This window comes from Triturus cristatus, chromosome 8, assembly GCF_964204655.1.
Source record: "Triturus cristatus chromosome 8, aTriCri1.1, whole genome shotgun sequence".
Classification (NCBI taxonomy): domain Eukaryota; kingdom Metazoa; phylum Chordata; class Amphibia; order Caudata; family Salamandridae; genus Triturus; species Triturus cristatus.
The window spans coordinates 242,976,834-242,989,495 of NC_140591.1; the positions used below are offsets into that span (position 1 = coordinate 242,976,834).

A 12,662-nucleotide genomic window follows, 5' to 3' on the forward strand; every position below is an offset into this window, starting at 1 on the left:
CCAGGGAAATTATTTACTGTAAAACCTCAAGTGCGGGCCTTACGAAGGATGGTTCTTATGCAGCAGGTCTTTTTGTCATCTCAAAACCTGTGCTGCATGGAACCGCCAAGTTGGATGACAGCAAAACCCCACATCACGGTGTACTGAGGGGACAAACGCCTCTGCGCCTCACAGTGGGGTTCTTAGGAACAGGAAGGGAAAGGGAGCAATGCAGGGCTGACTGGGAGGTGATTGCACGAGGCGATATATAACCACTGCCAGCATTCAGGACACCATCGAAGAAATGCGAATTACATTAGCAATACATTTGATCTCTCAGTTCATATGAGAGTGCATTATATTTCGTATTTCGTTTTTTTTTTTTAAGTTTATAAACGTTGCTTGCTGAGATGTCAGTGGATCTTCCTGGAATTTGTCACCAGTGCTTCTGGGTAGGCACCATGCACTCTTTAGCACGGTGTTGCCACCACACAACCGTGAGTCAGGACCCCACACACCTCACCCAACTCTTTCAACATGGCTAACACTGCAATGACACACTTCTCCAACCAGCCACACAGGAGTGCTCTGGGTAGTTAGAGGGCGGCGATGCCACACTGCTGGCAGCTGCATGCTACTAAATGCCACATGCCACACACCTGGCAAAAATACATCCTGAAGTGTATTTTACCTGATATTTTGTTGGACTGTTGTTTATGCTGTTTAAATTTCCATCTTCAGAACTTCGAATACTTGAATGTTTACTGTGGCCGAGCTGAAAAAGTAAAGCATACATATCAACATAGTACATTAATGAAGACCAAGTTTTATTAGGCATATAAAAAAAGTAGTTTTTAGTTCTGTGATGACATTTATTAAAAATAAGGATTTCTGGGATGTTCACCACCCACAGCATCAAATTAAAGGGACCTCGGAAAAAACACAAAATGTAATGAAATACATTAAATTACATACGGGAAGGCACAGATTTGGCATACCATTGGCACTTGACAATGTCACATAAATCCAACGTTCTGGTAATGAACCAGGCATATTCGAAATGGGAACGAACACAAAGAAAGTTTAGAATTATAGATGGGTTACTTTTAATATTGGTTTGTTTTACACTAAGGGAATCAAGCAACATCAAACAGATGGTAGTGAAGTTTAGATTGTCTATGAAGTGACTTGTAAATTGATGTGAAAAACTCTACAATGTTATGGTGTGTATTGACCCCCATCAACACCCTTCGGTAAAATGAGCCCATGAAACAGCTGTACAGGGGAGGAGGAACATGTGGGAGTCACACACAAAATACCCTTCCTTAACCCACTCACACCCCCCCTTAAGCTCTCTTCTCCTCAGCCTAGTCAATTACACTCAGCAAATTCCCTAGTACAAAAAACAGGAATACTGCCATGCTCCTGTACCTTCTCTAGCAGCGCCCTCACCTTCCTGCCATAAATGTCAAAACAAAATGATCAGTCATTATGCCCCTGTCTGCCATCACCCTTTGTACCCGCTCACCCTGTCCAAGTATGTCAAAAAATCCCCTTTGCTAGCATCAGTTATCTTCTGCCATAACTCTCTTAACTTTCCCTTTACTTCTCCAGCTCCTCTGACATATTTCATCAGACATGAAAAGAAATCCTTAACTGCTTACACACAAAGCACACAGACATACCCTTGTTGCAGGAAACACACTTCAGTACAACAGAATCAGCCAAACTAAAAAGGAGCTTGGGAGGCACAGTAACCAGTAATAGCTATTCAGAGAAGGCATCAGCCAGGTCAGACAGTATGGGCCATGGCACTTGGAGGTGTGGAGCCACAATCCTAAGTAGATCCTGAGTATATTAAACCAGTGGATTACTTCCGAAGGCTGGTTGTAAAGTTGAAAACCCTCAACACTATCCCAATCCTTGCCACGGTATATGCTCCCAACACCTGCAAGCACGTCTTTTCCTCCCGGCTTTCAAGGCTCCTTACAGAATTTGGTTCCACCTGAGTTCTGATTGATGGTGAACCTGACATTAGACTCCCTTCTGTATAAGATGGGCCAACCTGACAGACATTGTGAAGGTGAAAGGGCTGATGGACCACATTCTCCTAGACATCTGGAGACTGTATCACCTGACTGATCGTGACTACACATTCACCTCTGGTGTTCATGGTACAACCTCTCTCTTGGACTATGTTCTGGCCCGATTGTCACTTCGACCAGTCCTTCTTCATGCAAGATCAATGCATGAGGCATTACAGACCACACACTGGATAGTTGAAATTGGACCTGCCCGACATTTCGCCATCTCCTCACTGTGGCATAAGCCGACTAATAGATGTAAATGTACGGCAGACAAAAAAACCTTAAGAGCTCATCCTGGCACAATAAATCTGATTTAATCTTTTCAACTCAACTATAGTAGGCAGCCAGAAAAGCAACATGAAGAGGGTCAATGAAGTGTGATTCAGCAATTGTTGACCATCGCGCCATGCATGGACAAATGAGCATGGAATCATCCATTCAAGATCTCACAACTCAATACAGTGCATACCCATCCCCAGAGCTAGTTTGCAAAGCTGGGAAAGAAAAATACTGTCTGTAAAAGCATTTCAATGCATCAAATGGGACTATTGATTCCGGACACTTGAAAGTGCAGGACTGGGATGGTACTTAATTTCCAAAGTTCAGTGACTGTACACAGACACAACAGCTCCTCTCAAATGTGGAGGTTTCTCATTGAAGCCATTTCCCATTCACTGCAGACTAAGGCAAGGATGGAACCCATATCAGCTGCACTACAAATGCCAATGAGATCAAGTGAATTTCAACAGCATATGGTCAGGTAAAATCCTTTCATTATGCTGATAACATTTTATTAACAATTACCGATCCAGAATCCTCATTTGGCACTATGATATCAATCATCTAATCTTTCTCTGAGATATCTGGTTACAAATTCAACTGGGGAACCTGTAAGGCACTCTACATGTCAACAGTCAGCACTGCGGCCAGTTTGGCACACCTTAGTTTAGGTTGGGTGCTGAAGAGACTAAAATACGTCTGGATCAGAATAAACAGGGGACTAGAAAAGATGGTCAACGAAACGTGAACTCCCTCATATCAAAGCCACAAAATGACATATTATGATGCCTCCAGTTTGTCTTATCAGTTTTGGTCAGGGTCCAGGAGATTAACAATGCACCCTGAGTAAGTGCATCTTCGATATCCCAACCCTACTGATATGACATTTGATCCTGCATCAACAGTGACATAAAATCATTTGTTTGGAATAGCGCCCATAACAGGCTAAAGCCATGCAAGTTTCATGCACAGACTTTAACTGGAGGACTATGTTTTCTGCATATACATACACAATATATGGAGCAGTTGTGTCACAATTGATATACTTTCTACCCCATACAGAGCTGTTGCCAATGTGGGTACAACTGGAGCACGTCATATTAAAAGGCAGGCAGGGATTAATGCTTTTATATGCCCAACACCGTGGCAGCGATCTCCCTATGGTAAAGTATAGGAAAAAGTAAAATGTTTATTAAACTTAAATAAAATTAGTAGAGCTAATTGAATGCTATATAATAATTTAATTTAATTTTCTAAAAATTTTTTAAATGTTTAAATGCGAACAGTGCTATTAACTTAATTTAAATTTAAAATTACTTTTTCTGAATATATTTAAATATTTTTCTGAAATTTACATTACAGTAACAATTAGATCTAACTAAAAACTATTTTTATCATGTATTAATAATTGGTAATACAAAATAATGTTACATCAATTTTTTAATTAAAAAGAAGGTTCTTGGGGGCGTGGCTTGCAGCCAAGCAAGATGGCCGCAGCCTAGTTGGGCTCCGGGGAAGAGATCAACTCCCCTTCCATCCGTAACTCATCCGAGCAGCGATCCGATCCCTAAGGTCCAGAAACGTGCAGCGGACACACAGCGTCGCACCCCGATCCAGCTCCTGGGTCCCTCGGACGCCTGTGACGAGATCGGCGGGACCCGGAACTCTGCGGCCTGCCTCGGCGAGTGCGACCCGGACCTCGAGTGACGGGGTGACCCCAGGCGAGGCGTGCCCGGACCGGTCAGCCCGGAGGCGGTAACGGAGGTTGGGCGCCTACGTCGAACACTGACGACGGCGCAGCCTGAGGAGGCCGGGACAGGAGTGGGGCGGGTGCCGGACGACCCCCATCGGCCCGCAACGTGGAACCTGCGAGAGGCGCCAGGGCTGCGGCGCGAGCTCCGATGTCTATCCGGAAGGCCTGACCCGCGCTTCTGAGAGCTGCTGCCTGACACCGATGGGGCTCCACCGGGACTGAGATCCGGACCGGTGCCGGGCCCCGCTGAGACGTGCGGCCGCCCCTGCTGATCCGGGCTGCCTGGAGGGTTCGGGCTCGGCCTAGAGGGCCCTGGTGCATCGATTCCCCGCTGATCTGCGGGAGCGACATTTGGGAGGCATCATTAGCGCCATGAGCGGGAAGGGAACCAAGGGGCATCACCAAGGCAAGCTTGACAAGTTTGCCTACACCAAGGACTCCGAGGTGTCGGACCGCGGCGCCCACGCAGGGAAGATGGCGGCGACCACCGACACGCCGAAGGTGACACTGGAGGACATTATGACGGCCTTAACACAGGTACAATCTACGGTGGGGTCGATTTCAACGGACGTGTCCCTGCTCCGCGCAGACTTCCAGAAGATGTCCGCCAGGGTAGCGGAGGTGGAGCAGGCAACGGAGACACTGGCGAAGGACTCAAAAGGCCTTTTACAGAGAGTGTCGCAGTTGGAGTCGGAGAACAAACGCATGGCGGCCCGGCTGGATGACCAAGAAGGGCGCTCTCGCCGCAATAACGTGCGCATTATTGGGATTCCTGAAAGTGAGGGGCACCCGGCCATGGACCTCTATGTCGAAGAACTGATTAAATCCAAGTTGCAACCCCGGGGCCTCTCCGCATTCTTCTCGGTGGAGCGAGCACATAGGGTACCGGGAGGGCGTCCGAAGGTGGGGGCGCCTCCGAGGCCGGTCCTGGCCCGCCTGTTTAATTTCCGAGACAGGGATGCCATTCTGCAGGCGGCGCGGGTGGCGCCACCGATCCGGCTTCAGAACTCCACGGTGTCCTTCTTCCCCGACTATACGGCTGCGGTAGCGGCGCAGCGGCGGAGCTTTGTGGAGGTCAAGAAGAAACTAAGGGCCCGAGAACTTCCATATGCAATGCTCTTCCCGGCACGTCTACGGGTGGCGGCAGAGGGCAAGACTTTCTTCTTCGATACACCGGAGGAGGCTCATGACTGGTTGGAGGGGTGGCGCCGGGCTGGTGGCGCAAGACGCTCGAGCCGGGGGACACGGCGTCCCGGGAGTGAGGACGATCCTATTGGACATGAACAGCGCCTTGAAGAGGTTGAGGAGGAACCCACGGGCTGACGTGGCGGCTCGCATCCTTCCCGAAATATAGTTTAGATCTGTCCTCTGGGGACCGCGGCTGATGTAGTGTCCGCATACTGGCTGTTTTGGGACATGAAGGATGGGACCTGGGGACAGGGGATGTCCTGGTCCCCCTCGGACTCCACGCTCCCTAAAAAGCGCAAGTACTGTTTGGGGTTCAAGGGATTGAGCACTCTGCTGAGTTGGGGTGGCGGGCAGTTCTGAGTCCGTGTGGCAGGGAGGCAGGGAGGGGGGTGGGGGGATGGGGTACGTTCTTTGGTTTTGTTTCTTTGTTTTGGTTATGTAGGACACGGCCTTCGGACTTGCACCACGCACATGTTCTGTACATGACCTGGGTCACACTATGCTCTATCCGACTACTGCTTTATCTCCCACCCGCCGTGAAGTCGGACTTGTTTACTTCAGTAGCCCCTGACACTGATTTGACCCCGGTGCAACCCCTCTCTTTACTGACCTGGAATGTACGGGGTTTAGGAGATAAAATCAAACGAGGCCTGGTTCTGCATAGTATTAAACGGTGTGCCCCGGCGCTGGTCCTGCTTCAGGAGACTCATCTCACCGGCACTGCTACTAAAGCGCTGGACAGATGGGGATATAAGATGGTGGTCCACTCTGAGTTTACCTCTGGGTCCCGGGGGGTTGGCATCTTGATGCGTAAACAGTCCCGCTTAATCGTGCTTGATGTACAAACGGACGGAGCCGGGCGCTTCGCCGCGGCTCATGTGCAATGGGAAGGACATCTCTATAACGTAGTGTCGGTCTATATCCCTCCTGGGTTGCATGCCGCGGCGCTCCCGGCGCTTAGTGAATTTCTCCTCACCCTACCGGAGGGGGAGGTGCTGCTTGGGGGTGACTTTAATGCAGTGATGAATGATCACATTGACCGGTCCCCGCCTCGGGCGCAGGGCAGCGGCGCAACGCGACTTGCAAGCTTCGCGGCGGCGCTAGGGTTCACAGATCTTTGGCGCTGGTACCACCCGGAGACACGCTCCTATACGTTCCACTCCGGGGTGCACAACAGTCTAACCCATATTGATCACTTTCTGGGCTCCCCTGGATGCCTTCACAACGTTGAAAGTATTGACATTAGACCCAGGGGCATCTCTGATCATTCCCCGATCCTCCTGCATTACAATAGTCCCCACCTGATGCGCCGCCGCATTTACCCGATACGCCCACGCTACCTGCGTCTCCCGAAGATTAGTAAATCCATCACAAAGGCGTCAAAACTCTACTTTCACAAAAACGCCGCTTCGGTCGACTCCCCCACAATTCTTTGGGAGGCGTTCAAAACGGTGCTGCGGGGCCAGGCAATGGCTGCCATCACAGGTTATAAGCGCATGCAGATGTCTGAGTTGCAGTCGCTGGAGCTTGAGCTCCGGGCTGCGGAGGCTCATCAGGCCGAAACCCCCTCCCGTGAAACCTCCCATGACCTGCGAGTGGCTCAGGTGAAGCACAGGGAGCACCTGGCAGACCGTGTCAAACAACGACTTGAGGCCTCACGGCACACGGTCTACGATGTAGGCGATAAAACTGGCAGGCTGCTGGCGTGGTTAGACAAGCGCGACAGCGGAGCCCGATGGATCGCGCAGCTGGCCACAGCCGAGGGGTCGATAACGTCCGACCCACGAGAAATAGTGCGCACCCTGGCGGGGCATTTTCGTGAGGTATACTCCTCCAACTCCTCCATGTCGGTGGAGGTGGCGTTGACATATATCAGAGACCTGCAGATGCCCAAGCTCTCTCCTGAAGCTAGAGAGTCCCTGGAGGCCGAACTTACGGTCGAGGAGCTACAGGTGGCTATTGCTGCATTACAACCCGGTAAAGCACTGGGTCCTAACGGCATCCCGATTGAGCTGTATCAACGGCTGCCCGAGATGCTGGCCCCACACTTGTTGAATATGTACAAACACGGCCTGGAGGTGGGGGAGCTCCCCGCGGACCAGCGAACGGCCACTATCGTGGTACTACCGAAGCCGGGTAAGCCGGCGGACCAATGTGCCTCCTATCGCCCCATCTCACTGCTTAATTCAGAGGCCAAGATCCTTGCGAAACTTTTGGCCCTCCGACTCACGCCTCATTTGACTGACATAGTGCACCCGGACCAGTCGGGCTTTATGCCCGGGAGAAGTACCTCCCTCAATTTGAGGCGCTTACATAGCGTGCTGGCCCGAGTGAACCGACTGCAGGAACCCGCTGTCATTCTCTCCCTTGATGCCCGCATGGCATTCGATATGGTGGAGTGGCCCTTTCTCTTCGCAGTATTGTCTCATCTGGGGTTTGGGCCGAACTTCTGTGCCTGGATCCGACTCCTATACACCAAGCCGCTGGCCCATGTCGCGGCCAACGGGCATATGTCGGAGGATTTCCCCCTGGGGCGGGGTACGCGTCAGGGCTACGGTGGGAGCCTATGATGAGGGGCCTTCGCTGGTCGGTGAATTGGGAAGACCGCGTCTCCCTATACGCGGATGACATACTGCTTTACTTATCTTCCCCGAGGCGATCCATCCTCACATTGCTTAATATTTGCGAGGTGTTCGGCCGGGCATCCGGCTATACGATCAACTGGTCAACTGCTGAGGGGCCCCCCCCCTCGACTGTCCGAGGGCTGTCAGATACAAGTGGCGGAGGGGTCATTCAAATACCTAGGGGTGCACGTTGCATTGGATCAGCTGGACTTTTTCAGGCACAACTTAAGCCCTCAATTGGACCGCCTCAAGCAGGATGTGCGGCACTGGGGAACGTTGCCCTTGACCCTGGTGGGGAGAGCGGCGCTCTTTAAAATGATGGCCCTGCCGAGGTTTCTCTATGTGTTGGAAAATACTCCATACCCGGTGCCGCCGGCCTACTTCCGTGCGGTAGCAGCGCAGGTCTCTAACTTACTCTGGGGCAACAAACCAGCGCGCATTGCACAAGCAAAACTAGTCTGTGGGTGGTACGATGGGGGAATTGCGCTCCCAGATATCCAGCTATATTATTGGGCGGCGCAGCTTAAGGTGATCAACCAGTGGCTCCATGCACCTCAGTCGGATCCCGCGTTCAAGGCAGATAGGGATATACTGGGTGAAAGGGGTCTGCTAACCCCATTATACGATGCCCGGTTGACCCCACAGCTGATTGGCCCTCTGCGACAGACGGTGTCTATCTGGCATGCGGCACAGGCCAGGCTGGGTTGGCGCGGAGTCCTGACGCAGCTTACGCCTCTCTGGGACACGAAGCGCCTGGGACGCCTCAGGGACAGCAAGGGCTTTGACGCTTGGGACGCTATCGGGATCTCGGTGATAGGCGACGTGTGGCACAAAGGGGAGGTTGTTCAATTCGCTCGCTTACAACAACAATATGAGCTGGCTCCCTCAGAATGGTTTCGATACCTACAGATGAAACATGCCCTGACGGCACAGTTAACCCCAGGTGTGCAGGTTCCAGAGGCATCCCCACTGGAAGACAGGTTGTTGACCGAATACATGCCCAAGAGGGCCACGTCCTTCACGTACCGTAAACTGATCAACAATTTGCCGGACCCTATGGGGCTCTTGCGGGAGAAATGGGCCGACGAGGTCGGCGATTTCGATGACCCAGATTGGCGGGAGGCGCTGGCTTCACCACGCGAGGCGGGTATACCCTCAAGGCTGCGTCTTGTGCAGCTTCGTATCTTACATCGTTCATATTTCACCAGAAGCCTGTTACATAAACTGGGCAGAGCGCCACATCCCTTCTGCCTGCGGGGTTGCGGGGAGGAGGGAACCTTCTATCACCTGATCTGGGACTGTCCGGTTCTCCAACTCTTCTGGCGGCGAGTGATGCGTACGATGTCGCAGGTGTGCGGGGTGTTACTGTTGCCGGAACCCAGAAGCTGTCTGTTGAATGTGTGGGAGCCCACGGATCTTAATCGCCAGGCGCAGGGCTGGGTGACGCTGGGGAACATGATGGCTAAACGGAACATAGCCCAAAAATGGGGAGCGATGGAGACACCGTTGCTATCAATGTGGAAGAAAGAGATGGATGGGGCTATATTTGCTGAGCGTTCCGTATTTATCAGGCGGGGTTGTCCTCGAAAGTGGGACAGAGTGTGGGGAGCATGGAACAAGTATAGGGGTAACATATGTGACCCGCCACCTCTTTCTGATGGGGAATCTTCTGACTCAGATGGCTAGGGAAGCTGAGGGGGAGGAGGGGAGGGTGGGCGATACTGAAGGTTTCGAGGCGTCCGATCCAGGCCTACTTATAGAAATGGTGACTATGTGTGGTGATTTGTCTACTGAACTATATATACGATCTGCTTTCATGTCCTTTGGTTGTATTTGTTGTGAAAACAATAAAATTTCTTTAAAAAAAAAAAAAGAAGGTTCTTAAAATATTCCAAAATAAATTAATAAATAGGTTTTATCTGTAGAATTTAATATTAATTAAAACGTGTTCATATTTTACCTAGTTTAATTTAATAAAACATTATTATAAGTCCTTCCTTCCATTGCTGCTGGACTTACTACTTCTTTGAACTGGAGTACATTGGCTACTGTTGTGGGTCTTTTTGTTTCTAGTGACTTTAGAAGGGCAGTTTGTGAATAGTAATGGACTTTATCTTCTGTGGGTTGGTCTACACCTCTCCCTAAACCCCTCCCTCACCCTGCCTAAACCCCTACTTTCTTCCCTCTTCCGTTCAGTAGTAAGTGTGCCCTCTTTTCCAGTTACTATAAATAACAGACTTCCATGTGTGCCGATTTCTTCATAGAAAACATAGGAGCAGTGGAGGTGGAGATCACATTTGTAGGTTTGTGAATTGCATTTTGTGGTAAATCAGTACTACTCCTGTCGTATTACTTTAGGTACTACAAAACACAGTTTGTGAATCCAGCACATAGTTTGTATGACTGCACAAAGAGACTTAGACCCCATCTGGCCTTCTATTCTTGTCTCATCCACCCTACGTCTACCATAATACACATGTAGCTATCTTGGTGGGAAAAAAAATGGTTCCAAATTGAACTTGTAGTTGATCAGTAAATAGGAATTAGGGCCATTCATCATCATGGTTGGAGTGACTTTCTTGTTCCTTGCCCTTCCCCCACAATGTCCTTTTTCACAGTCTGTGTTAAGGAGTGCATCTTCTGCTCCACTTGGCTACTTTTCCCCATTTGTTTACATCAAGTAATGTTTTGCTACATTGCTTATATGAACAAGAATACAGATAGAGTCTTAGTCCATGGATGGAGAAGTTGAGTTTTCGAGTTTAAGCAAGACTGTTGGGAAAGTCTATATGCATTCCGATGTTTCATTCTGGCTTTATGCTCCAATATGAAATCCATGCCTTGATAAAGTACATCTTAACAATTTAGAATTCTAGTCATTCATTCCATTAACCAACTGAGTGGTTTGTGATCTGTCTGTAGCACAAACCTGGTGTCAATCAAGTAAGGCTAGAATCTTCTCAAGGCCTACACTATTCCAAACAATTTATTGCAATGTCAGCACAGTTCTGCTTCATAGGAAGCAGTCTGTGAGCAATAAATGCCACTGGATGCTCTCTATCCTTGTCATCAAGTTGAGCCAATACTGATCCAACTCTCGTGCCTGAGGTGTCAGTGTATACAATGAAGGAATGACCATAGTCAGATGCCTTCATCACAGGACCATTGCACAGTGATGCCTCCAGGTCCTTGAAGGCCTTATAAAACGTTTTAGTCCAAATCACTTTGTCAGGTTACTTCTTGGATGTCAGGGACACACTCCCATAGATGGCCACAAAGTTCCTATAATTTTCAGCAAGTTATAAAAGGGCGCTGATCTGAGTTTGGGTAATGGGAACCTCCCACTCAAACACAGACTGAGTCTGAACATCGACACAATCGGCAGATCTTCCTGTTGCCTGTCTATTCCCCAAGGTAGCCTACAGAGGGCTGCCATACATGGTGCTTAGTTACGCTGTTACACAGTTCTGCATCCTTTATCTTGACCAACACCTGTTCTGGTTGCTTTATGTGGTCCTCCCACAAATGTTCAAAAATTACAATGTCGTCAAGGTAGGCCACACCTAGACTATTCTAGTCTTGAGAGAACATACACTAAAAATGGACAGGAGCATTCTTGAGCTCAAAAGTCATGACTCTAAACTCTAAAGAAAGTTGGGGTATATTATCAAGCACGGCGTTAAAATTATCACCGCTTTAGCGGCAGAAAACTGCCGCTAAAGCGGCGATAATGGGCTTGATAATATGCCGCAGAGAATTCCAATAGAAGCCCATGTTGACACCAGAACATGGGCTTCTATGGGAATTCTCACGGGCATATTATCAAGCCCATTATCGTCGCCTTAGCGGCAGTTTTCTGCCGCTAAAGCGGCGATAATTTTAACGCCATTTCTTGATAATATGCCCCAAAGTCTTCTCTCTGACATAGAGAATGCCGTCTTCTCCATGGCACATGGTGCTAGTGTGAACTGTCAACAGTCATTGGTTAGACCAAAGGGACTCAAGAAGCAAGCAGCACCTAGCTGGTCCACATGCTCATAAGCTCATGGAATAAAGTGGACATCTGTCTTGGTCTACTCATTGAGGGCCCAGCAGTCCAGTCAAAAATATAAGTCATTAGGGGGCATATGTATCAAACCCTTTTCCTGTTCGCAAACGGGCCGATTCTCAGAATCGGCCCGTTTGCGAACGAGAAAAGGCCTTTTAGAATGTATCATCCCAAAAGGGCATCGCAAATTAGAGAATTGCAAAATTAGCGATTCTCTGTTTTGCGATTGCATTTAAGGAATCGCAAATTGCGATTCCTTAAATGCAATGTATGAAACCTAGAAAAATTGCAATTTGGCCGTAAGAAATCGCAAATTACCACCAACTTCAAGTTGGTGTTAATTTGCGATTTCATTGAAAAATGCACTTTTTGGCATTTTTCAAAGTGCCATGTGACGCACGGACATGCCCTTAGGGCATGTATGTGCGCCACATGTGCATACATACATATTTCAGGGGTGCAACAGGGTGTCCTTTTGACACCCTCGCACCCTTGGAATTGCATTCTCATTTTGTAATTCTCAAATTGCGAATCGCAAAATGAGAATGTCTTCCCATTCATTCCTATGGGCCTCCTAGCCCATATGAATGAATGGGAAGGTTTTCCTTAATTGCGATTAGCAATTTGCTAATCGCAATTAAGGAATGCCAAGGAATCGCAAAACATTTGCGAATTTTTTATTACATCTCGTTTTGCAATTCTCA

General features: G+C 49.1%; 1 protein-coding gene across 1 annotated transcript in view; it reads right to left on the reverse strand.

Annotated features, from left to right (window-relative positions):
- The window catches only part of TRPC6 (transient receptor potential cation channel subfamily C member 6), an 833,374-nt gene that overhangs the window by 40,950 nt on the left and 779,762 nt on the right, over window positions 1-12,662 (reverse strand). Inside the window, exon 10 of the mRNA XM_085624063.1 lies at window positions 671-754. Coding sequence (XP_085480189.1) covers window positions 671-754 — 84 coding nt within the window. The remainder of the gene's footprint in view (window positions 1-670; window positions 755-12,662) is intronic.